At 43.1% G+C, this 26,787-nt stretch overlaps 1 protein-coding gene across 2 annotated transcripts in view; it reads right to left on the reverse strand.

Annotated features, from left to right (window-relative positions):
• The window catches only part of slc6a8l (solute carrier family 6 (neurotransmitter transporter), member 8 like), a 59,673-nt gene that overhangs the window by 15,803 nt on the left and 17,083 nt on the right, over positions 1–26,787 (reverse strand). For both annotated transcript variants that reach the window (XM_012960512.3, NM_001112941.1), the window contains 8 exon segments: positions 26,148–26,396; positions 17,030–17,161; positions 11,053–11,329; positions 9,385–9,517; positions 6,348–6,482; positions 4,660–4,763; positions 3,220–3,344; positions 1,133–1,245 (listed from right to left, as the gene is read on the reverse strand). In XM_012960512.3, coding sequence (XP_012815966.1) covers positions 1,133–1,245; positions 3,220–3,344; positions 4,660–4,763; positions 6,348–6,482; positions 9,385–9,517; positions 11,053–11,329; positions 17,030–17,161; positions 26,148–26,396 — 1,268 coding nt within the window.

Here is a 26,787-nt window from a genome sequence, read left to right on the forward strand (position 1 = left end):
ATACTATTTGGCACTTTCTATATCTAATTGCAGTAAGTGTGGGCACAGTGTTTCAGGTTCTCTGGTGGTCCAGAGAAGACCCAGTCTGTCTATGATCATATATGCAGGTGTGGTGAGGAGATAGGTTTGTTGAGGAGATGGAACAATGAATAATGCAGTTTGGAACAGAAGGGAATAGATGTGATGTGGATGCGGTGTATCTTCTATGCTTCTTTATGGGGTTGCACTGGCATGCCACAGTACTAGAGGATGGTGGGCCCTGGCTCTAGTGGGCACCAACCAATGATGATTCCCCACCGGCTCTTTCTTATGTCCACCATAAGCCGATATATGTAACATTTAGCACTGTCTACTAATTACTAATTACTTTCAAAGTTGGCCCTGGATGTCAGGTTCTCTCTGGTTGGCCCTAGGAGGTCCAGTCCGACACTGGCCTTAAAGGAGAAGGAAAGGTTAAAACTAAGTAAGCTTTATTAGAAAGGTCTGTGTAAATACAATAAACACTCACAATAATGCTGCTCTGATTAGTCTGTCAAAAGAAACATGGCATTTCTTTCCCTCTATTCCGTACGTGTTCTTTGGTATCAGACTTCCTTCTCTAAGCTCAAACCTCCATGGCTCAGCCAAGAGCATGCTCAGCTTGCTCCTCCCCTATCTTGCCTCCCCCCTCCCTTTTCTGCTGTAATCTGAGCCCAGAGCTTTCTTAAATAAACACAGAGAGCTTCTAGGGCTGTTTACTCAGGTATGGTAAAGCATTCTACAGTATAAATATAGTGTTCTAGCTCTCTGTGGCTAATCGATTGGGTAGAAACTGCAGCAGTAGCTTTCCTTCTCCTTTAAACAACTTGCAAAGTGACTTTGTTAAAAATATATATATAAATATATATATATATATATATATATATATATCATATTTTAACACTAATTAAGAAAATGTATACAATATCATTTTTAGATAGTAGTGTGCATTTAAGGAAACATTTGATCCGCACATTAGTATTTTGGAGAGTAGTTATGCATTTGCCCATAACACATTTTTACAGGCCACATACTACTATTATATTAATACCTAGCTCCAACATTCATGACATTATGAAAGTTCCCTTGCTAATCACAGTTAGGTAGGAATTACCTGGCTGTCAAGACCTAGAATCAAGAGCATAAAAAAGAACAGAGCGGCCCAGATTGGTGCAAATGGCATTAAAGTCACAGCTTTCGGGTATGCAATGAAGGCAAGACCAGGACCTGGAAAGAACAGAGAACATGTAAAAACATCAATATATCAGCAGATATTGACCACCAAAGTACCATTTAAGTGAGTATAAACTATATTTATTCTTCCTCCAATTAAAAAAAACTAAATATAGCAGCATGTGTTGTGTCTAATGGGGTGGATCAACAGGATAAGTCATTAGCACAGTGATATTTGCTGCCTATAATTCCTGCTTCTGCAGAGGTTTTACTATCTCCTTGTCAGCCAGATAACGATACCCTGTAGACATTTATATAACAACCTTGCACATTTAACTGAATAAAGGTATAAAACTAAGGGAAATTTAAAAGACCCAGCAGAAAAGAAGTCCAGATACAGACTAAAAGGTCCCCATACACGGGCCGATTGTAGCTGCCAATATCGGTAACTTGGACCGATTTGGCAGCTTGTCGGCCCGTGTAGGGGCAGAAACGACGGCCATACCCGACCAATATCTGGCCTTAAATTGGCCGGATATTAATCAGGCAGGTTAAAAGACTAAGTCGAATCGGGGACCCCATCGGCTTATTGATGCTGTCCCTGAACCGACAGCCCTATTGCCGCTATTATAATTCAATCGATTCGCCCCAGGGCCGAACAATCGAATTAGCCTACACGTTCCCCGATATTGCCCACCCATAGGTGGGGATATCAGGGGAAGATCCGCTCACTTGGCTATAGTAAGAATGACTGCTCAACTTGCTGATGTCTCTAGAGCAGGGATCCCCAACCTTTTTTAATTGTGAGCCACACTCAGATGTAAAAAGTGTTGGGGAGCCACACAAGCATAAAAAAGTTCATTGGGGATGCCAAATAAGGACTGTGATTGGCTATTTGGTAGCCCTGTTTGATCTGCTAGTCCACAGGACCTAGCAGGGTGGGAAGCCTTGTGCCGGACAATCCTTTATGCTTACCAGACTCCAGAAGAAGTCCAGATACAGACTAAAGGTGGCCATACACGGGCCGATTGTAGCTGCCAATATCAATTACTTGGACCGATTCAGCAGCTTGACGGCCCATGTAGGGGCAGAAACGACGGCCATACCCGACCGATATCTGGTCTGAAATTGGGCAGATATTGAGAGCCCCGGAGCAGCAAGGTCGGAGGAGGGGCTGCATGACCCAGCCCAGCATCACTAGTGTGGGGGTAGGTCAGTTAAACTAAAAGGGGAGGGAGAATAAGGTGGGAGGAGAAGGGTATATAGGAGAGGTAGTGAGGGCTGGCTATCCACCATTTTAGGTGATAGCAGCAGAGGAAAGATCCCCACCCACCCTCCCTTAGTTGGGGGTTGGTTCTATTGGGTTATACCATTGATTCTAGACGTCACACATGTGGCCTTGGAGGGTCAGGGGTACACGGGTTAGCTAGCCAGTGTAAGCGAGAGGGGGAATAGCAGGAAAGGACGCAAATGAGTAGCGTCATGGTACTTGTCACAGCTTTGGCGGGTCCTTGTCAGTCTGCCGGGGAGGAAAGCTTGTTCTGGTATGCCAGATCAGGTAGAGTGGATGGTTTAACCCCTAAGGTGGGTGACCATTGGCGGATGGAATAAGAAAGGTGCGCTGAAAAGCGCTGGGTGGGTACTGAATGTGGCTAATTGGGAAAGGGGACCAGTTAGGTCCCGGAGTGGCGGCGGTTATCCTCCGAGCTAGGGATTTGGCGGCTGGAGGATAGCACGGCTCAAGGTGGTTGTGGAAGGGCAGACTGGCAAGGGGCTCGGGGTCATTAATTCAGTTCGGTAATGTTTGCACTTGTTACATTGAAGTATTGTTATATTTAAACATGTTATGTTTGTATTCAATTTTGCACTGTTTGTATTTATAAATAAAGCTGTGGCCACTATCATTCCAACAAATGATATCGTCACACAGTTTTTATTGGTTAGCAAGGTGAGCAAGTGTAGGTGGATGCTTGGGTCATGATCGGGCAGGTTAAAAGACTAAGTCGGATCGGGGACCTTTATGCTTACCAGACTCTGCAACCTTTGATATGTGAACTCCCTGCTCCGAAGCCATGAATCCCAAAACCGAAAAGACAACAAATCCAGCAAAGAAGCTTGTAGTGCTGTTAATAGCAGCCAGGATGTAGGCATCTCTGTGGAAAAAGAACAGGAGAGGGTTGGTGTTAAATATATAAATTAAGGCAAACCTTTTAAGGCACATTATTGAATCTACAAAAACACATCTCACTGAGGAGTTAAAGGGGATTTTCACTTTATATTGACTGGTGTTTGCCTAATCTTAAACTGTGGGGAAAAGGTTTCCTTTCTGTGATAATGCTGGTATAGGTTACAATTAGTCCCAGATGCACCCATTTCCATTATACAGTATATACACTACTTTCTATTTTTTGTGGCTACATTTTACTACAGATTTTTAAGCATTTCTGGGATTATCTAGTAGTTGACAGATGGGCAGCCCACTAGGTTGTTTCCTACTGACAGTCTCAGTGCCAAAACAGGGGGAGTGGTATAAATAGAAGAGACTTGCGTTAGTCTGGTTTCACATTCTAGTTCCAGAAGAAGGTCTCTCTTGAGGAGGCACTCTAATACACCTTCGTATTATTCCCACCTTCGTATTATATGTTACATGTTATAACATGTTGTATCACCAACCCATTAAATGTTGCTCCCAGTGACCTCAAAGTAGGTGCCTATTTTTAAACTCCTGGCTTGAAGGCAAGCTTTAGTTACATAAAAGAAACAGAGCATCTTGTAGACTGCCAGTCCATATTTGAGCTACCAATATCCAACCACAGCCCATATTTGAGCTACCAATATCCAATCACAGCCCATATTTGAGCTACCAATATCCAACCACGGCCCATATTTGAGCTACCAATATCCAATCACAGCCCATATTTGAGCTACCAATATCCAACCACAGCCCATATTTGAGCTACCAATATCCAACCACAGCCCATATTTGAGCTACCAATATCCAATCACAGCCCATATTTGAGCTACCAATATCCAACCACAGCCCATATTTGAGCTACCAATATCCAACCACAGCCCATATTTGAGCTACCAATATCCAACCACAGCCCATATTTGAGCTACCAATATCCAATCACAGCCCATATTTGGCACCACCAGGTACTCCTTGCATGCTTATGTAGCTCTCCAACTTTTTTTCTACATTTAAATGTGGTTCACTTAAAAAAAAGGTTGGGGATCCCCAATCTAAAGGGATATGGACTTCTGACCCAGAAGTAATGTTCTTGAAATCAGTAAACAAGAAGATATAGTTGCCATTTAAGAAAATGTTATTGCTCTCTTTTCTAGGATAAGTAGGAAAGCTAGTAGCACCCAGTGTTACCTTTTCATAAATTTTTTCATAAAATAGCAAGTAATGGCATCCAAAGCAACAACATGGTGTTCATTGTTCCTCTGAAGCTTTGGACTCACCTGTAGCAGTTATTATGGAATCGGTTGTAGCTGCCCAGAGCTGTTAAAGCACCTAGCCCTATAGCGTAGGAAAAGAATATCTGTGTACCGGCATCAATCCAGACCTAGGAGGCAAAGAAGAGGCATCTGTAATACTGTGTGTACTGTAACAATAGAAGAAGGGATATCCCTTCTATTCCTTCCCTTGAATTAGTTCTCCATGATGCCCATGATGTTCTAGAACAGTGATCCCCAACCAGTGGTTCGTGAGTAACATGTTGCTCACCAACCCCTTGGATGTTGCTCCCAGTGGCCTCAAAGCAGGTGCTTGTTTTTGAATTTCTGGTTAGGGGGCAAGTTTTAGTTGCATAAAAAGCCAATGTAAAGCCAAACAGAGCCTTCTATAGGCTGCCAGTCCACATAGGGGCTACCAAATAGCCAATTATAGCTCTCATTTGCACCACCAGGAACCTTTTCCATGCTTGTGTTGCTCCCCAACTCTTTTTCCATTTGAATGTGGCTCACGGGTATAAAAGGTTGGGGATCCCTGTTCTAGAAGTTGGGCAAAAACCACCACCCAGTGAGCAGAGAAGTTGAGTTAACTTTTGCATTAAATTGGGGATATTATTGGGTAGGATTAGCTGAGCTGTGGCAAGAATTAGAACCAGAGTGAATTGGAGGCTAATAACTATACAGAGGCTAGGACACTCGTTCATAAAGGAGCAAAGTGATGACCAAGGCTGAGATATTCATATGAATGTGGGTAGATATCTTTCTCATAACCAGTCGGCTGTAGAATGCTTTCTAAACTGATACATCACTAAAAAGATTTTTTGGGTTATTGGATGTAAAGATGTTCACCTATCACCTAAGTATGCTTATGGGTGGACAACTTAGAAGTAAACACAAGTGACTCCTATTTAGAATGGCCATATATCGTTACATGGGCAAAATGTGTCCCAGAACAACCAACCAGGTATTTCATTTTATGCTCCAACTGTACTAGATCAGCCAAAGCGCATTGGTAATGGGGACAGAACTAGGATACATTTTAAGTATATTACTAAATTACTTAGAACTTAAAGTGGTAGTTCATGTTAACTTTGGTCTTTATTTATTTATTATAGTTTTTGAATGATTTGTCTTTTTCTTCTGCCTCTTTCCAGTTTTCAAATGGGGGTCACTGACCCCGGTTGCCTAAAAACTTATGGTCGGTGAGTATATGTTTTTTTTGGGATGGTTAAAGGGGTAGTTTACCTCTTGCATTTTAGAATATTATGGAATGGCCCTTTCTTAGCAAATTTCCAACTAGTCTTCATTTCTTTATCTGTTAATTTTTTGGAATTATTTGTCTTTCTTTTCTGCCATTCTCCAGCTCTTACTGCCCCTGGCAGCCAACAAACTATTGCTGTATGAGGCTACAATTTTATTGTTTTTTCTACTTTGTATTACATATCTATCTATTCAGGCCCTTCTCTTATTCATCTTCCAGTCCCTTATTTATGCCACTTCCTGGTTGCTAGGATAAATTGGACCCTATACCCAAAAAAACTGGCAAACTGGAGAGCAACTAAACATCATTCAAAAACCACAAAAAATGAAGACCAACTGCAATATTTCTTAGAATATCACTGTCTACATCATACTGAAAACTATGTAAAAGATGAACTATTGGGGACAATATTTTTGTGTAAATACCAATGTCTTACCTGAGCTTCAGCAAGTTTGGACCAATTGGGTTTAAGATAGTACACAATGCCATCCAGTGCTCCAGGGAGAGTTACACCGTGGGCCAGAAGGACTATCAGGACCACATAAGGGAACAGCGCTGTGAAATAGACAACCTGAAAAAATAGAGCAAACATATATGTACATTTCCATAAGAAATATAATGGGTATTGCAGGAAAGCAACATTTGACCCTTCTGCCATTGCTGAAATACTGTTCCTATCTTCCCTGTAACAACTTTATGAAGTCTAAAGTCTGAAGAGATGCCTTGGAGTGAGGCATTATAGTAAGTAACAGTAGTTATTTACAGAGGAATAATAAGGATGCTGTCAGTGATGGACGTATGTCTTTTTTCAACCCAACTTACTATGTTACTATGTTACTATGTAGTGAAGTCTGGAGTCTTTGCAGCAATGCCATTTTCTGAAGATTATAGCAGAGTATTCTCTACATTTAGTGGCTTAATGTGTAATCTATTAATAATTATTAATATCTGTAAGATATGGAAAAATAAGCAATAAAGTGTTTTTGAAGAGGTTTCCTAAAGAGGTGCTTTACTTTGGCAGCCATGATGTATTTCTATATATTAATATGGAATTACACCAATCGAGAACTATCGGCTCACTTATGCCACACAGTCAGAATTGAGACCTGTGGTTCCCTACAGTCATTTTATTATTTTCAAGGGCTTTAAAATGTTGCTGTGCTCAGCTATCTGTGACTTCCATCATTTTTTTGTCATCTTCACACTCTTCCCAGGATAAACCCATTAGCAATGGAAATATAAAAAGAGTTAAGCGCCCCTTTGTTCCGGCAAATGAAGGGGGGAAGCTGTGAAGGTGAATCCATTTCCTATAGGTTATACATTTTATTTACCATTAGCAATGGAGGCAGAGCTGTTGGAATTCAACTCTCTGATGCCACATGATTAATGCAACCTGTCCTGTGCAGTCAGGCGTGTGGGAAGGAGATAGAGAGAATAAAGGGAAAGCGTGACCTGCATCACAGTTATGTGAGTGAGCTGTGATTGGTCCCCTGAGGGAAGAGAAAGCTGCCAAAGTAAAAGTGGGGGCTCTTATCAGTTCTAACTATATCCTGTTGATAAGAATTCTAACCTAGATTGGTAGAGAACCTTCCGAGCATCTAGTCACCAGAAATGTTATGAGAATGGAGTGGGGAATGTATTTATATATTTATAATGTTGGGGGGCGAAATATTCTATTCTATTTTTGTTTCCTATACCCTATATTCCTAGATCTATCACAAATGATGTGCATTGTTAAAAGGTTTAGACTGGCATGCTGGAGCAGCAGAGATTCTCCAGTTAGGCCCAGGTTCGGACTGGGGGGTGCAGGGCCCACCAGGGCTCCTGCCCCGGAGCCCTGCAGGTGCCCCCCACCCGCAGATGCCCCCCTCGCATGGTCCCCCACCCAATGTAGGGGGAGCACCGGCAAGGGTGGGTCTGGGCTGCCGTGGCCCACTGGGATTTTTCCCGGTGTCCCGGAAGCCCAGTCCGACCCTGGTTAGGCCCAGGCCTGGTCAGCACTTATTATTCCAAACATAAGCCTACATAACACCTATATAATTTAGTACTCTGAAAGGGTAATTTACTATGATGAGATGTGATAGTGCTAGAGCACTAAGGGGTTATTTAAAAAGCATTTATGTTTGGGTTGTGGCTGTGCACACATTACAGGATTGGCACTAGGTGCAGAGTACATAACTGCTGGGTACCTTGTTGCCTGCTGGTGCTTCTTAAGCTGTATATCTGAACAAGAAACAAGTTGGGGGGCAGCATTGTATTCATGGGGGGAGCACAGGTTTTGGAAGATATAAAGGAAACAGACCCCGTGGTCATAGGGGGGCCCGAACCATTGGGTCTGCTTCCTATATAGCTTATGAAACTGTAGTACAGGTATGGGATCCCTTATCCGGAAACCCATTATCCAGAAAGTTCCGAATGACAGAAAGGCCATCTCCAATAGATTCCATTATAAGCAAATAATTCTAATTTTTAATAATGATTTCCTTTTTTCCTGTAATAATAAAACAGTACCATGTATTTGATCCCAACTAAGATATAATTACCCCTTATTGGGGGCAGAACAGCCCTATTGGGTTTATTTAATGGTTAAATGATTCCCTTTTCTCTGTAATAATAAAACAGTACCTGTACTTGATCCCAACTAAGATATAATTACCCCTTATTGGGGGCAGAACAGTCCTATTGGGTTTATTTAATGGTTAAATGATTCCCTTTTCTCTGTAATAATAAAACAGTACCTGTACTTGATCCCAACTAAGATATAATTACCCCTTATTGGGGGCAGAACACGCCTATTGGGTTTATTCAATATTTAAATGATTTATGAGTAGACTTAAGTTATGGAGATCCAAATTATGGAAAGATCCCTTATCCGGAAAACCCCAGGTCCTGAGCATTCTTGATAACAGGTCCCATACCTGTACTTGGCCGCCCTGCCCGCTCGCGCCCCCCACTGTCCTATCTAAAAAAGCAAGCAGGGCAGGCAGATGACTGGCTATGGGGGGCAGTAAGCTCCGTTTTTTTGGTGCAGTACTACTTTTTATTACAATGACTGTATCCCTTTAATATCATAACTTCTTCTCAGGCAATAAATGTAAATAAAGATACAATACAAATGATATTTAGTGAGGAGTTTCAATTGTACTTTTCTCTTTTTAATGAGTGGAGAACCCTTTGTTACTCAAGGACGGATCGTTATGCATGTTGTTCTGGTAGTCCAAAAGCCAATGAAAATACATATCCTGCTAAAATGGAAATAACAGGAACATCTTTTCCTTGTTAAGGAAACATGTAATATTTATTTTTTTAATATGAAAAGTGATGTATCAAAGAGTTATTGGGCCAATGCATCATGTTGCCCAGTACATGGTGCATCAGCTGCTGGTAGAGCAATAACAAAAATTTGATTGGTTGTCATGGGTTATTGCCCCAGTGCAGAGCCCCAAAGGGATTGGTTTTATTCCTTGTATTACCTTTCCTGTTGATTTGACTCCTTTCCAGATGCAGAAATACACAATAACCCATGTTGCCATTAGGCAGAGGATCATCTGCCAGTTCAGCTGCCCAGGCTCATTCAAGCCTCCAGAGATCTGCAATACCTTTCTCCTGTAGGAAAAAAGCAGATAACCGAGTAGGAATATTATGGTTTGTATTCACTTTAACAAGTCCCGACATGAGATTAATTAAACAAAGTCTTCATTCTGATGTAGACAGGTGGCCATAAGGCAAAGTTAGACTTCGCTGTTTGCCAGAACCTTTTGCAGTTGAAAGGCATTTTGTATTATTGAGTTTATCTAGTTCTATGTTTTAGATGAAGGTTTAGGCCCTTAGGAGAAGACTTACGCTGTCCAGAATTACCCATCTTTAGTGGAAAATTGCAATATGAGGTTTATCATTAACTTTATTCCAAGTTATGGCAAGTAACCGCCTTCTAGATGGGAACTGGACATGTGAAGATAATCTCATTTGGTGAGGTTACCAAGCAAGAAGATCTTTACCTGGATTTTCCGTCCCTATGAGACAGCTTGAGCTGATCTTAATTCTTTGGCTTTTGGATCATGTGGGAGCCCATGTATAACTGTCAGCCATGGACTGCAGTTCAAGGTGGCTCTCTGCCAATAGGATTTTCTGAAAAGCCTAATTAATATATAATCAGGCCCCAATTGGCTTCTGATCAAGAAGTCAATTTTTAGGGCCACATTATAATTTTTTTTTTCTGGTCGGTTGTCTTATCAATAAGATTATAAAAACTCTGATGCACATTGGAAAAACATCTGCAACTACTATCTACAATTGGTAGTGGGTAAGCGGTACAAGCCAGCTCTAAAGGTGGCCACACACGTGGCGATCTGCGATCTTTCGTGCGACCATCGGTCGCATGAAAGATCGTCAGACCCGCCACTAACCTTCAGGGCTGAAACGGCAGATAAGGAGGTAGAAACAATAGGATTTCTATCTCCTTCTGCCGATTCAGCCCTGGTGGCAGATTTTGCTGAGGCGCCTTCTATGGTGCCCAATCAAAATCTTTTAACCGGCCTGATAGGCGAGTCGACCGATATCAGCAGACTCCTGCGATATCGCTCGACTCGCCGACTTGCCATACACGCACAGAATATCGTACAAAACAAGGTTTTGTACGATATTATCGGTGCGTGTATGGCCAGCTTAAAAGTCTATAGGACAGTGAGATCAACCAATGTAAAGAGCTCAGCAAAGCCAGAAGACCAATAACCCCTCCAGCTATAATCAGCTCATATTCTGAGTTTAGTAAATCTACGCTTGCTTCTACTATGCTTATGCCCAAGTTGATTTAGGATGATGGCAGCTCTTATTTGGCACCGTGTGGTGGCTACCTTTCCCCAGACCATTCAATAAAAGGGAAATGAAAAAAATATTATGGAAAAATATTCTCAACCAGAAGACTGTATGATAATGGGTAGAGTAATATGAGCAATATACAGCCACAGGATATACATATCCTTACATTTTACAGTATGTGGTATATTATTTATTGCACAAGTATTAAAATATACGCAACATCACTAAGTAATGATAATAAATTATGACATATGTTTCATTTAGAAGAGTATATGTAAATGGTATTTATAATATAGAATGTTAATGATGTAATTTTTACTTACTCCCAAAACTCAATGACAGGTGAGCGCTTGTTCACTAGAGCATCACAGCTGATGTTAACCAGTGTGCCGGAATCTGTAACATTGGCTAAACTCCCATTGTTGCAATGGTCTACAAGGAAGACTTCGGTGCACTCCTTACTGTTCCAGGGATTACCACAAGTGGCCCAGGGCAGGGTGTTGGTGAAGGAGTGCACCAGGTAATAGAGGCCCCAAACCAGGATCATGATGTAGTAGGTGTTGCAGAAGAACACGATAACCATCGAGGCAAAGCCAAGGCCTACAGAGAACCAACAGACAAAGAAAAATAAGTCTCTGTAACTACACAACTTATACAGTACATATAGCAATTTAGGGTTTTTTTTAGTTGAGTTTGTCCATTATGGCTAAGCCTTGATGCCCGGGTATATCCCAACAGGCCCGATCCTTTTGCATCTTTATTGGGGAATAAGTAGTGTAGCAAAGGAATTCAATGCGGCGCAGGGGTGCTGCGGTGGCTGGGCGGTGGGACCCAGGTACCCCGGTCTGACACTGCAGATATGTGTAGTAAAACTGGAAATATAATTGTTCTCCAGAATACCCACACTGCTTTAGGGACATTCCTAGATTTTTCTATTGACAGAACATATTTTTATCATTCGGTACATTTATCTTGGAACTTAATTTATTTATACAGTGTTATGTTTGCTGGCTGTCAAAGATTAGAGACTACAGTTCTCACTATAGAATGCATCGTCTTCATTTCCCTTAAGAATTATTCCCATCATCCTTACTGCAGGGCATTTTCATTCATGTAAGAAAATGATTGTACAACTCCCCCTTCCTTCCCGTTAATATATATATGAAAATAATCACCGTAGGGAGGACTATAGGGCCTTCTGCCAACATACACAAGTGAACAGTTATGGATACTCCCTATGAAATACCTCCAGCCATATCCAGACTTGTTTTCTATTATAGACCATTCTTGATTGACTTAAGCTGGCCATACACGCACCGATAATATCGTACTAAACCTTGTGTATGGCAAGTCGGTGAGGCGACCGATATTGCAGGAGGCTGCTGATATCGGTCGACTCGCCGATAGGGCACGTTAAAAGATTTTGATCGGGCGCCATAGAAGGCACCTGAGCAAAAGCTACCTTCAGGGCTGAATCGGCAGAAGGAGGTAGAAATCCTATTGTTTCTACCTCCATATCTGACGTTTCAGCCCTGAACATTAGTGGCGGATTGGAACGATCTTTCGAAATCGCCACGTGTGTCACCACCTTTATAGTCCAAGATTTGGAGGTAAATGCTTATTTGCTGACCTAGATAACATTATCAAAGTAGAGGAATAGTTAACAACTATGGCTTAATATATCTATACCTTTTATGTAAACTAATTGACTGGACCAGATAGGGGCATACACCCCAAAAAGTCTAAACAACTTCATGTCCATTTACATTAACAGCTCAACAAACCATCCCTTAGAACAGTGATACCCAACCAGTGGCTCAGGGGCAACATGTTGCTCACCAACCCCTTGGATGTTGCTCTCAGTGCCCCCAAACCAGGTAGTTATTTTTGAATTCCTGTAAGCTGATAGTGTGCATAGAGGCTGCCTAATAGCCAATCACAGCCCTTATTTGGCACCTCCATGAACTTTTATGGTGCTTGTGTTGCTCTCCAAGTCTTTTTACATTTGCCTGTGGCTCATGACTAAAAAAGGTTAGGGACCCCTGCCTTAGAACCCAGATTTCAGCTCAGTAGGACCGGAGTGTTGATCTTGGTAAGCACTAGGTACTGAAAAGACTTGAGAACCACTGACCCCTTTTTGTTTACCATAATTCCTACCACAATCTTCTTGAGTAGCATAATGTTCATCAGCTACCTGATGATAGGTAGATACACAACCCATAAATTTCTAACCATCTCACCCATAATACCTTTTAGGCTTTTTTATTCCACATTTGCCCATCTGCATGGTTTATATATCTATAACCGTAACTTTTACATAAACTAAGGGACTTAGAACCTAGATTTCAGCTCAATAGGACCAGAGAGTTGATTGTGGTAAGCACAGAAGTTCTAGGTACTGAAAAGACTTGAGAACCACTGCTGACCCCTTTCTGTTTCCCATATTTTCTGCCACAATCTTTTTGGCTAGCTTATTCTTCATCAGCTACCCCAATAATACATAAAAACCCAGACTGTTAATTTAGTACCATCTCACCCATAATTCCTTTTAACCTTTTGTATTCCAAATTTGCCCTGTATCCCACATCTGTACATCCTTGTCATTTTTCAAAAGCATGACCATCAATGTAGGACTCCTTCTCTAACAAATGGAATATATACTTATTAGAGGAAAATATATCCTATTTATAAGTGTATATGCATGGGGGGGGGGGGGGGGGTCTGTCTTCTGTTTATGTGCCCTTAAATAGACCTGAAATTTCCAAGGTCTGAGTGCTAGACTTCATGTCTGAAAACTTATGAATGTTTTATTTTTATTAAAAGGAGGGGAAAGGTTAAAGACATAATGGGAAAAGCTTGGCACGTTCTCGCCTTCGTCTAATCTGATAAAGGAAATCGCGCTCAGGGAGTCGGCCCTGGAAGGATCATCTTCACCACAGAGGGCTATAATGAAAAAGTCTGTTTCTCTGAACGCCCACGTCTCTTGCCATTGTGTTTTGTTGAAAAAGATTGTTTTTTAAAAAAATATTTTTTAACATTCCTCCTAAAGATTATTGCTGAATAATGAATATCAATATTATTGCCATATGGGAACTCAGCGTGTGGTTTTAATGTCAACCAGGCATTGCTCAAAGACAAACACTGGAGGACCATAGGTGGTACTGCTGGGCCATGAGTGGGAACAAAATGGGGTTTCATTGTACACAGCTTAGTTTAGCAGTTAGTACATCCGTTGCCAGACTTTTGGGTCCAAGGCCCCTTCTGAAGTCCAACAATTGTTGAGCTCATATCAAGGTTACACATTTCTCTATCAGCAATAGTTCCAAGGCCATATAAGATGGTAAGTCTCCCCCAATTGACCATCAAGCCAGAAGCATATAGAAATGTGCCCTTCCCTGCATGGCTACCCCTTTCCCCAGCCTTTTAGGGGACCCACACCCAAAATTTGGGAACCAATTCCTTAATTTGTATACAGAATATCGCAAAGCTAAATTTTGCAGATTGTGCCTAAATGAATTGAATGCAGATAAAGGGCGTTAAAGTTTATGCCCATATCCATCCTGCATCCTTCACAAGTGCAATATCTGCTCATCGGCATACAAATCAATAACCGGACTCTAATCTTTGCACCACTAGTATTTAGTGCAACCACATTTTGCACTTGTCAAACAGGAACCATCCTTCTGGAGTTATGGGAAAAAAAATGTTGCATTGTGGTTAAAACACTGCAAGCTAGGTTGAATTATTGCAGTTTAGCTTGTTTAGTAAAGGAGTCCTTTTGTCTTCTAGCTGCTGTCTTGGCATTGTATTATCCTTTGCTGAAAAAGGCAGCCTCCCCTTTGCAGCCAGGGGGCAGTGTATGTACTAGTATGACAGGACTGTCCCATGCTGACAAGTATTTATTAAAACTTAAATCTGTTTATATTTACCCTAAGCTGTAGCACAGGCCTGCGTTTTTGTGCCTAGGCTAATGATGTAATAGGATTTCAATGTATTATGATAATTTACCCTTCGCATGTGCACAATTAAAGCTCTTAAATAGCACTGGTAAAGCTCAGGAATTGGAGGCTGGGTTCTCTATGAATGGCTAAGCTCTTTTTATTGCCACGTAAACTATATGACAGATTTGTGCCTATTATAAGTAGGATTTATCTCATTCATTCCTTGCAAAGAGGGAGGGTTAAGAGGGTACAAATAAAATTAACTGCCCAGGATTCCAGTGAGACCCTGCCATTCTGTGGTCGCAGGCGACAGTAGGGAAAGATGGTGACATTAAAGTAATGTTGGTAAGTAAGGACCACAGCGCAAAGTGCTGAGTGCCCTTTTTGAATGCAAAACATTATGTTTTTTCCCAAAATGAGGATGGTGAACCCTGGGGTTACTGACATGTTCAGGCTGCCCATAATTTGTTGAATTCATTCATGCAGTTAAGCACAGTTCTTTAGAGAAGCTCTGATTGGGCGCTTTTGCAAGAACATGTTTTGGGTGCAAGAACATTTTACGAAAGGCATCCATTTGTATATAAAGGTACTTTTATTTTAGCATTTAGCACACTAGCAGTCACATTCATATCCAAGCCTTAGCTGCGTTGCCCAGTGCGTAGTGAAGTATTATTCCCTGTCAACCGATAATGCTGTGGACATACCTCCCAACTGTGCCGATTTTTGCGGGACAGTCCCAATTTTAACAGCTCAGCCCACGGTCCCAGATTCATACTGAAAAGTCCCCCATGAACGCTAAAAAAAGCTCAAACTTAATTAAATAAGTAGCTTTTGACTAAGCTCAGAAAACTCAACCCCTGCACTGAGATACAATTGTAACTAATAAGCTAAACAGGTCTCTTGGGGGAACTGAGACTCACAGCTTAAAGGGCAAATTCAGCTTGATTAGCAAAACTGTAATAACACATAAAACAAGGCCCCAAAACCCCTAGAAATGTGTCCAAACTTTCAGGGGCAATTCTGGACATATCGCCGCCTGAGGCGGCTCCTGGATGACGCCCCCCCCCCCCCGCTCCCCAGCGCTTACCTTCTGAGCGCAGGAGCGGGTCCAGGGGCGGTGAGATCGCTAGTGCAGAGAGCGCAATTGCGCTCTCTGCACTAGAAGAGCCAAATTTCCGGAAATTCGGCTCTTAAAGTTACCAGGAGCGGCTTTTTGCCGCCCCTGGTAACTGGGGCGCTTCTGCTGCCTGAGGCGAGTTTCTCAACTCGCCTAATGGCAGAAGCGCCCCTGCAAACTTTAAATAACCACATTTTGTAAAAATGGGAGTGGTATTTAAGGGCTGTGGTCGGGGAAAATGTCTTTTTGTCGCTCTTTACACTTTTCAAATGTTGGGAGGTATGTTGTGAGCTCTGTTTCAGAAATTGCAGGTTTATATTTTAGCAAGTTATTCAAAGACCTTTACCAGAGGTTCTGCTGGAGCTAAAGGTGGTACTGTAATGACATCATGTACATCTCAAGCTCCAATAGAAGCTTCAAGCTTCCAAGAAAGCTCTAGAAAAGCCACACTGAGCAGGTAGAATTCCACAGTAGAGAAAATTTTTATCCACCAAAACCCTTTTTAAGTGATCCCTTGGAGTAAAGGTGGCTACTTACTACACTTGAGGCCCTGCTGGTATGGGGTGTTCAAGCTCCTTAACTCACTTGAAATCCCCAGCTGCCCCATACTGGCCTGGGCTTAGATGAAGCTACAAATCCTTCACAGACAATAACATCAACAGAACCATACATTTTTACTCAATATAGTCCAATTCATAGCTTTATTGATGGACAGTGGTGTTAGTAGAACTTTAATAGTCCCACAGACAAATGTTTTTTATGGTGCCTCATGCGCAAAACATTTGAAAAGGTTAATTGTTTTCATACCTCGTTAATATCTTATATGGAAAATTGGGAGGTCACGGCCCACACTTTGGTTTTCCCATATTAGTCCCAAACCCTGAATCCCACTGACTTGGGTTAATTGCAACCTTTGTAAGCAGTGACGAACTGGCCCACCAGGATACCAGGAAAACTCATGGTGGGCCCAGGTGTTAGAGCCCCTGGCATCCCAGGAGCGGAGTACCATAAAAATAATATAAATATTGGATATGACTAATATGGGGCAGCATGGTGACTCAGTGTGTAGCACTTCTGCCATATACTTGTACATCAAATAGTTCATAGCCATTTAAATCCTATCACATCGCCGGTGGATTCATCCCAAGATATCGCAGCTCACTTTTCTACGCAGACAGTAAGCTCAAAAAAGAATGTTCCCCATCATCCTTAAACATTGACGTCTGCAAAACCCCACATTACCTTTAAACAGCGGAGCGATATTCCATGCCGCAATTCCACCTTGTTTCATAAACTGCCCCAAAGCAATCTCCAGAAAGAACACCGGTATTCCACCGACAAAAACAATCAGCAGATAAGGGATCAGAAACACGCCTGCATGGAACGGAGAGAACAACAAGAAGAATTATTAGGGGTGATAGCCTGCCAGATGCCCCTTCTTTTTTCCCATAATCCCTTGGGTGCAACATATGCCCAACCATTTTGCTCTTACCTGGTCACTGTCCTTTTTTATTTAGTATGGATTAAATCTCTGTATCCAAACACCAACTACTTATTCTGACATAATACAACTTTCATGGAGGAGTGCTACAATATTCTCCTCCACGCACACTGTTCTCTGACTCCAGAAGATCAGGGTAGATCCGCTGTTGGAGTTCTGGCAAAGCCACTAGCCAAAGTGGAGGCTGTCAATGGGAATGAAGTATTAGTGAGGAACAGAATAAAAAGTAAATAGTAAAAAGCATTAGATTCTAAGTAGCAGGTCTGTGTTTAATTAGAACTATTATGATACCATTTTTTTTGCTTTCCTCTCTGGACTGTATTCTGCTTATGTGTCAGTCCACTTTTTATTCAAATGGTTAAGGATAAAGGGAGCATTGCTGATACAGTCTGTTCTTTATAACAGTAGACTGTGATAATACTATCCTTTGAAGGGCCTATAGTAGCAGTGGGATAATAGCCTCTGGTAAGGGACTGTGGCTGTGGGATAGCAGGTATAGTAGGGAGAGATGGTGCCTATAGTAGCAGTGGGGGGATAATAGCCTCTGGGAAGGGACTGGGGCTGTGGGATAGCAGGTATAGTAGGGAGAGATGGTGCCTATAGTAGCAGTGGGGGGATAATAGCCTCTGGGAAGGGACTGTGGCTTTGGGATAGCAGGTATAGTAGGGAGAGATGGTGCCTATAGTAGCAGTGGGGGGATAATAGCCTCTGGGAAGGGACTGGGGCTGTGGGATAGCAGGTATAGTAGGGAGAGATGGTGCCTATAGTAGCAGTGGGGGGATAATAGCCTCTGGGAAGGGACTGTGGCTGTGGGATAGCAGGTATAGTAGGGAGAGATGGTGCCTATAGTAGCAGTGGGGGGATAATAGCCTCTAGGAAGGGACTGGGGCTGTGGGATAGCAGGTATAGTAGGGAGAGATGGTGCCTATAGTAGCAGTGGGATAATAGCCTCTGGGAAGGGACTGGGGCTGCGGGATAGCAGATATAGTAGGGAGAGATGGTGCCTATAGTAGCAGTGGGGGGATAATAGCCTCTGGGAAGGGACTGGGGCTGTGGGATAGCAGGTATAGTAGGGAGAGATGGTGCCTATAGTAGCAGTGGGGGGATAATAGCCTCTGGGAAGGGACTGGGGCTGTGGGATAGCGGGTATAGTAGGGAGAGATGGTGCCTATAGTAGCAGTGGGGGGATAATAGCCTCTGGGAAGGGACTGTGGCTGTGGGATAGCAGGTATAGTAGGGAGAGATGGTGCCTATAGTAGCAGTGGGATAATAGCTTCTGGGAAGGGACTGTGGTTGTGGGATAGCAGGTATAGTAGGGAGAGATGGTGCCTATAGTAGCAGTGGGATAATAGCTTCTGGGAAGGGACTGTGGTTGTGGGATAGCAGGTATAGTAGGGAGAGATGGTGCCTATAGTAGCAGTGGGATAATAGCCTCTGGGAAGGGACTGGGGCTGTGGAATAGCAGGTATAGTAGGGAGAGATGGTGCCTATAGTAGCAGTGGGGGGATAATAGCCTCTGGGAAGGGACTGTGGCTGTGGGATAGCAGGTATAGTAGGGAGAGATGGTGCCTATAGTAGCAGTGGGATAATAGCTTCTGGGAAGGGACTGTGGTTGTGGGATAGCAGGTATAGTAGGGAGAGATGGTGCCTATAGTAGCAGTGGGGGGATAATAGCCTCTGCGAAGGGACTGGAGCTGTGGGATAGCAGGTATAGTAGGGAGAGATGGTGCCTATAGTAGCAGTGGGGGGATAATAGCCTCTGGGAGGGGACTGTGGCTGTTGGATAGCAGGTATAGTAGGGAGAGATGGTGCCTATAAGTAGCAGTGGGGGGATAATAGCCTCTGGAAAGGGACTGTGGCTGTGGGATAGCAGGTATAGTAGGGAGAGATGGTGCCTATAGTAGCAGTGGGGGGATAATAGCCTCTGGGAAGGGACTGGGGTTGTGGGATAGCAGGTATAGTAGGGGGAGATGGTGCCTATAGTAGCAGTGGGGGGATAATAGCCTCTGGGAAGGGACTGGGGCTGTGGGATAGCAGGTATAGTAGGGAGAGATGGTGCCTATAGTAGCAGTGGGGGATAATAGCCTCTGGGAAGGGACTGGGGCTGTGGGATAGCAGGTATAGTAGGGAGAGATGGTGCCTATAGTAGCAGTGGGGGGATAATAGCCTCTGGGAAGGGACTGGGGCTGTGGGATAGCAGGTATAGTAGGGAGAGATGGTGCCTATAGTAGCAGTGGGGGGATAATAGCCTCTGGGAAGGGACTGGGGCTGTGGGATAGCAGGTATAGTAGGGAGAGATGGTGCCTATAGTAGCAGTGGGGGGATAATAGCCTCTGGGAAGGGACTGGGGCTGTGGGATAGCAGGTATAGTAGGGAGAGATGGTGCCTATAGTAGCAGTGGGGGGATAATAGCCTCTGGGAAGGGACTGGGGCTGTGGGATAGCAGGTATAGTAGGGAGAGATGGTGCCTATAGTAGCAGTGGGGGGATAATAGCCTCTGGGAAGGGACTGGGGCTGTGGGATAGCAGGTATAGTAGGGAGAGATGGTGCCTATAGTAGCAGTGGGGGGATAATAGCCTCTGGGAAGGGACTGGGGCTGTGGGATAGCAGGTATAGTAGGGAGAGATGGTGCCTATAGTAGCAGTGGGGGGATAATAGCCTCTGGGAAGGGACTGGGGCTGTGGGATAGCAGGTATAGTAGGGAGAGGCATAGACCCTTGGCACCACTAAAGATGGCTGTGGATATATGAATCCCACTTTCGTTCAACTCTTCTTTTAAAATCCTAAAATCCTATTTTTACTTCATACTAATTTATTCAGCTAGCAGACATGGTGAGACCGCACTCCCGCATGTTCCCTGTTGACAAATGTAACTGCCTGAGGACTTACAGAAACACATTTTTCTACATCTACTCTTTATTTCATTAGGCACCTCAGCTGGTTATCGCTGGTGGCAGCCATCTTATCTGCTGGGATCGAACTCAATGTGATGAATCAGTCTGAAAGTCAGGTGTACATTAGAGCCTAAAGCTGATGTCTATAGAAACCCGTCTGTTAGTCACAGTTCTGATTTGAGGACATGGCCTTGTGAATGGTAAGTGACATCTGCTCCTTGTAAGGGATTCCGGGGTTATGGTTTGCCAGCAGTGTCTCTATAGGCACAATGAGCGGGGGCAGGGTAGGCAGGAGTGTTTTGCCTGCCAGGGAAGATATGTGAAACAGCTTCCCAAACACTGTCTGAGGTCCAGGGTTTAATCTCATTCTATTAAGCTCACACTAGACTCCATCTACAGACTTCAGAGTGTTGGGGGCTGCTGGGAGCTGAGCTAGAGGGTCATAGGTTCTTGTGCTTGATATTATTCTGTCAGCTTGATTATTCCTGACAGCAAATTTCCCTCCCCCATCCTTTCAGCAGATGCTATTCTTATCTTACCATAAGATTTATGATATTGTGGCACATTGTGAGGCCTTTGGGTGACTGTGTGGGAGGCGTTTCTATGTTCATGTGCTCTGGGTGTTATGGCTTCTCGCTTACTGGTTCAGTTGTTTGGGGAAATAACCCTACTACTGTGTGTGTGGTAAAAAAAAAAAATATATGATTGTGAGCACCAGTAAGACAGTGAGCAATTAAAAATGATTAACGTAAAGATTAGCTTAAGAAAGCTCAGTTTTGATTAAACTGTGCAGCATTGAAAGGTTTGTGCATGTCAGTCACAAAATGGCTACCTGCCTTAACTATTGCCTGTAACTCTGTGGCATACCTCCCAACTGTCCCGATTTTCGTGGGACAGTCCCTCTTTTGACTGCTCAACCCGCAGGCCCAGATTCTTACTGAAAAGTCCCTCATTCCCCTTTGATCTCCTGCACTGAAGCTAAAAAAGATACAAATTTAATTAAAAAGTAGCTTTTGGCAGAGAGCCCAGAAATCTTAACGAACGTCACCTGCACTTAGATACATTGTTTTTCACTTTTAATGAAAAATAAGTGGGCTTTTGGCAGAAAGGGCTCGTTATATCTTGAGATACCTCGCATTTTTATGCAGATATGGGCTACATGTGCCTGCACCCGAGCATATTCCATTCATTCGGGTGCAGGCACAGGTAGGAGGCTATGGCGGTATTTTCGGAAAGCATTTTTCAGCTTGCCCGAAATATACGCCATACACCTGGTCTGACATTAGCCTAAAGGGCAATTTCACCTTTTTCAGCAAAACTGTAATAACACATAAAACAGGACCCCAAAACCCCCAGAAATGTGTTCAAACTTTAAATAATCTGCCAAATTTAGTCAAATGGGAGTGGTATTTAGGGGGTGTGGTTGAAAAAATGGGCATAGCCAAAAAAAAATTGCCGCGCTGTGCGCAGCATTTATTTTTGTCCCTCTTTCCGCTTTCAAAATGTTGGGAGGTATGCTGTGGTATATATGTGACCTAGATAAAGAGTGGAAATTAATAACGACAAATGATATAAAAGGCTGCTTAGGTGAAAGTAGGCCTCAAAAGTAGTCCCCTGATTGCCTGAGGCAGGAGTAAAACTGCCAGCTCTGCACAGTGTCGGACTGGGACCCCAGGGGCCCACCAGAACCCTTAGACTATAGGCCCACTTTCCAAACTATTTTTCTCCTTTCCTCGCTCAACCTCTTTATTCTCCTAACCTCTTATTTACATGCTAGCATCTATTCTTCCATCTATTTCTCCTCTTTGTTCCCATTCAGAAATAGTGAATGACCATGAAACAGGCCAAACAGTGAGGAGCAGGAGGGCCCACTCACCCCTGGGCCCACCGGGAGTTTTCCTGGTATCCTGGTGGGCCAGTCCGACACTGGCTCTGCATACCAACAGCCTTTGGGGCAGGCAGTCGACAGTGTAGGCCGGAGAATCAGCATACGTCACTAGTGTACGCTTTCTCTTATTTTATCTGATGTCACAGTGCGTCCCTTTCTCCGGAGAGCCGAGGGATTATGGAAATGCTCCTGAGAGAGCAAGGCTGCTCTAAACCCAGATAAGAGATGTGTTGATACAGGTCCCTATATTGGATGTATATTCCATCATCTGCTATATCTGCCTGCCCAATCACCCATTGCACTCGGCCCATGTGTCCTGCCTGGTCCCCACAGCTTTCTCCTCCTCTCTCTGCAGTTGATTTCCATTTTTAGAGCGTGCAATTCTTTCTAAGACCAAGACGATGGATAGAAGGAGGGTGAGGGGAGCTGCGCTGATTGCTCGTCGCCTTTTTATGTAGGTCACAGTGTCTTATTAAAGGAATACAAACAGAGGCATGTGAGTAGGAGGCCAGGCCTGTGGCCGCTAACCAGGCAGTAATACTTCCATATGGTGCCCAGCTAAGGCTCTGCTTTAATCCTGCTCAATATTTTCATGACAGTAATAATCATAAAATAAATATAAAAAGGAGTTTCTGGGACCTCATAAGTTTTACTTAATTAAAAAATAAAAATGTCTCAAATATTTATATAACATTTTTACTTTTTGTTCAAAATCATAATTTTAAGAAATAAAACTGTACTTTTTCTGGCCATTCATTAATATTTATTAGCTAAGGCTTAGTAGGCGTGGTTTTGTTTAAGATGGCAGGGTACAGCAGGGCTTATAAATACATAGCATTCTGCAATAAAATACAGAACTTTAACTTTAAAGACGAGATTTTATGTGTATGGGACAGAAATAAGCAGCAAGTCGGGGCAAAGCAATAATTTTTCATGTTCTTGGTCATTAAACTTCTTTTTTTAGGGCTCTGGAAGCTGTGGATCTGTAGACAGCAACACTATTTTTAGGCTTGATATCTATATTGATTGGATCCTGTCTGCTTCTTTTCTCCAAACCCAGCAAAAGGGAGATGATAATTAGAGTTGTAATGATACCCTGCATTGCTGATCCAATAATATCAGGCCACAGCCCAATTCTGTTCAATCCTTGGGTGTTGCATGCCTTTTTTTCCAAAATAAAGGGAACACTTTAATAAATGAGGTTTACAAAGTGTAACAAAGCCAAGTGCTTCCATGCAGATGATAATATTTAACCAGTTTACGGGTCAAGTGTAAGGGTAAAGAAGAAGGGTTTACTGGTGCATGGGATGACCCACAACCCATGGGACCCATGGGATTACCCTTAGGTAAGGTGGGTTAGGGTTAATATTTAGGCTACCATTGCAAGTTCATATTGGGTGCAGTTCAGACTGGGGAAGTATACTCTTCCTCCGCCCCTGAAGTTTCCCTGTCTTGGAACCTAAGGGCAGTGGCAGACGGTGAGATTAGTCGCCCCATGACAAATCTTCATTGCCGTGGGTGACTAATCTCCCCACAATGCCATGCCACCAGCAAGAATGTATTTCGCCGGTGGTATGGCATATGCGTCATTATGATTTGCCCAAAGTTACCCAAAGTTGCCTTGAGTGGAAACTTTGGTCGACTTCGGCAAATCGTAGCGACACGTATGTCATCCCACCGCCGATTTACTGCTCTAAGGAGCACAGGGAAGAAGCGTACAAAGCAGAAAGACATGGGTATATGTTTGGTGTGGGCCCTACAATGGCAGCATTTTGCAGGTTTGGGTCAGGTGAGGCCTGTCACATTCTTCCTGACCCGCACATCACTAGAAGGGTCCTCTTTCAGGTTCTGTGTGCATGGCATTTTTAAGAAGCCAAAATCAAGCCCCCATTGTCATTGCAAGTTCTCGTCAGCCAGTAGTTGCTTAGAGATGCAACCTATGTGCCCTTACCCTATAAAAGAGGAGTAAGCTGAGTAAGCTTCGATGGCTAGTGTCTTGTATGGCTCTCAGTTATAGTCAGTGAGAGAGAGAGAGAGGAGTGATTGCTGGGGTCAAGTTGGCAGGAGTTGTACTGATGAAGGCTGCCCACCATGCAGATGTATCCATAGCCAAAACTTCAGGGCACAACTTGTCCTTCTTACGAGCAATATAAGCAGAAGAATGGACCCGTTGTGGCCAAAAATGTCAGCATATACATTATTTTTGCATTTTTGATCAATTCTGCATGCCCTGGAGCTGTTTCTATGGATACACAACGTGGGGTTGGCGGCTCTGTTACACATATTTGGCTATGTGCCATGTCCATTTTGTACTGTTGCAACACGCTGGTGTGTAATGTGGAAGAGATGCTAAGGTTATGTTAGCATAAAGAACAGGTATTATTGACTAGGAGAAACTGTAGACGAAAGTGGATACTCCCCATCTGTGCTTCAGTTCCTAAAAACAGACACGCAGCTTGAAAGCAGCTGGCTACAAAGGTTAAGCTACGGTGTAAACAGGCACCGACATCGACTAGGGACCATGAAGTAGGAACTAGGGTTGGTTGCAGAAGAATACAGTAAAACTGATCAAATTATTGCAGGCCTAGTAACCTATAGCAACCAGTTTGCTTTCAACCGCAGACCAACAAATGCTTTCTGCTAATTGGTTACTTGAACTGTAACTGTTTATAGTTAGGACTATCGTATTTTTACTATCTATAGTTAAGACTAAATTAGGACTAACAGCACTGTATATAGCATTGTACATGGGTGAAAATATACATATGTAGCGCTATAAACACACTATATATTTACCATCAGTATTCATATTAAATTACTGCAATTTTTCTGGTGCTCATCTGCACTTGATTTGTAATTTTTTTAATCTATTACCAAGGAGTCTTTAATCTGCCCCCTCTGCCTATTCCTACTGACAGCTGGCATAGCATTTTCCATACTAATCCAGGTTTCTGCAATCTACTAATGATCTAAGATTTAATGCTGTGTTAATATGGAGGCTACAGGCTGAGAGGCCTGTATGAATAGAATGAATCCGTGGGATTAAATTGTGCATTGTTTAAAAAACCCTTTCCAGTTAGTTAGAGGGTCGGTGCAACAGGGAGTTCTTTGTAAGTGGGTATGGTGCTTCAAACCTATTGTACCTCTCATGTTTAATGAGTGGGATAATTACAACTTCCTTGTGCTTAAATACCTGCTACAGTGTGCCGAGTGCATGAGGAGCACCTAGGGTGGCATTATTGTATGGTGAATTAAAAGGCTGGTGCTCCATTTATAATTTTTTCACTTGTGAGCCACACAGAGATGTAAAAAGTGTTGGGGAGCTCCAAGCCGTTTAAAAATGGGCACCTACTTTGAGGCCACTTGGAGCAACATCAAAGGGGGTGGTGAGCAACATGAGCCACTGGTCACTGGTAATACCATTCCAGATACTAGGCTGTGAAGTAAAAGTGGCCATACACCTTAAGATCTGCTCGCTTGGTGAGGTCGACAAGCGAGCGGATCTTCTCCCGATATCCCCCACCTACGGGCGGACGATATCAGGCAAATTTAGATTAATTCTTTCATTTGGCCCTGGGGCCAAACGATCGAATTATAACAATGGCAATGGACGCAGTCGGCTCGGGGACCGCATCAACGATCCAATGCAGTCCCCAATCCGACTAAATCTTTTAACCTGCCCGATCGATATCTGGCCAATTTCAGGCCAGATATCGGTCAGGCAGACCCCGTCGTTGCTGCCCCTACACGAACTGATAAGCTGCCAAATTGGTCTAAGGGACCATCGGCCCGTGTATGGCCACCTTAAGGCAACACCTCATGCTAACTAAGAGGATTAAACTAAAAAAGTTAATGGGAGATAATATGGAAGTTTGTAACCAACTAGTTTGAGACAGTAGCAGTGTAGGCCAATCTGAAACTGCAGTGAGTAGCAACTTATTAGGGGATGGTGTGTGGGGGAGGTGGGAGGTGAACAAATAGAAAAGAATTATAAATGTGCCTGTTAATATCTCCATCAGACATATAGACTAGAAAAATGTATATATAGTCCTATGATAGCCAACAAACAAGATTTACCTCCTCCATTCTTGTAGCAGAGGTACGGGAACCTCCAAACGTTCCCCAGTCCAACTGCAAAGCCCACGCAAGACATGATAAAGTCCATCTGACGGGTCCAAGTCTCTCGCTCCGGGATGGGTATCTTGACCTGACCCATGGAAGGCACCACCAGAGGAGCAATCACAGCTTTTTCATCTGGGACTGCTTCCCCCCCTCCTACTGTCTCAGCTCCTTCCATGTCTGGAGCCCCAGAACATCCAGGTTTTTCTGAAGAAACACAAAAATACATAGTCCAGAACTGAACTGCTTACAGGAAAGCAAGACATGAATCTATTTATTTTCTTGGGTTCAGATACATTGGGTGCCCAATTTTGCATCACTAGTTTAGCTTAATGTACACCTAAGCCATGATGACCACTATTGTGCAAAAAAACTAATTTTTCATTATATTTTCAGTCAAAGTAAGTGCCTACTTGATAATGGGATTCAGCTACACACCTGGGTTATCCACCCTTCCACCAAACCTTGATGCAGAGAAGAGTCAGGGCAGCACAACTTCTCATTGGCTACCATGTATGCACCATAGAAAGGTGACACATTGACACATATGCACCATGTGTATCATTTACAAAACTGTAAACTTTTGTGCCATTATCGT

Source organism: Xenopus tropicalis, chromosome 4 (assembly GCF_000004195.4).
Source record: "Xenopus tropicalis strain Nigerian chromosome 4, UCB_Xtro_10.0, whole genome shotgun sequence".
In the NCBI taxonomy this organism is placed as follows: domain Eukaryota; kingdom Metazoa; phylum Chordata; class Amphibia; order Anura; family Pipidae; genus Xenopus; species Xenopus tropicalis.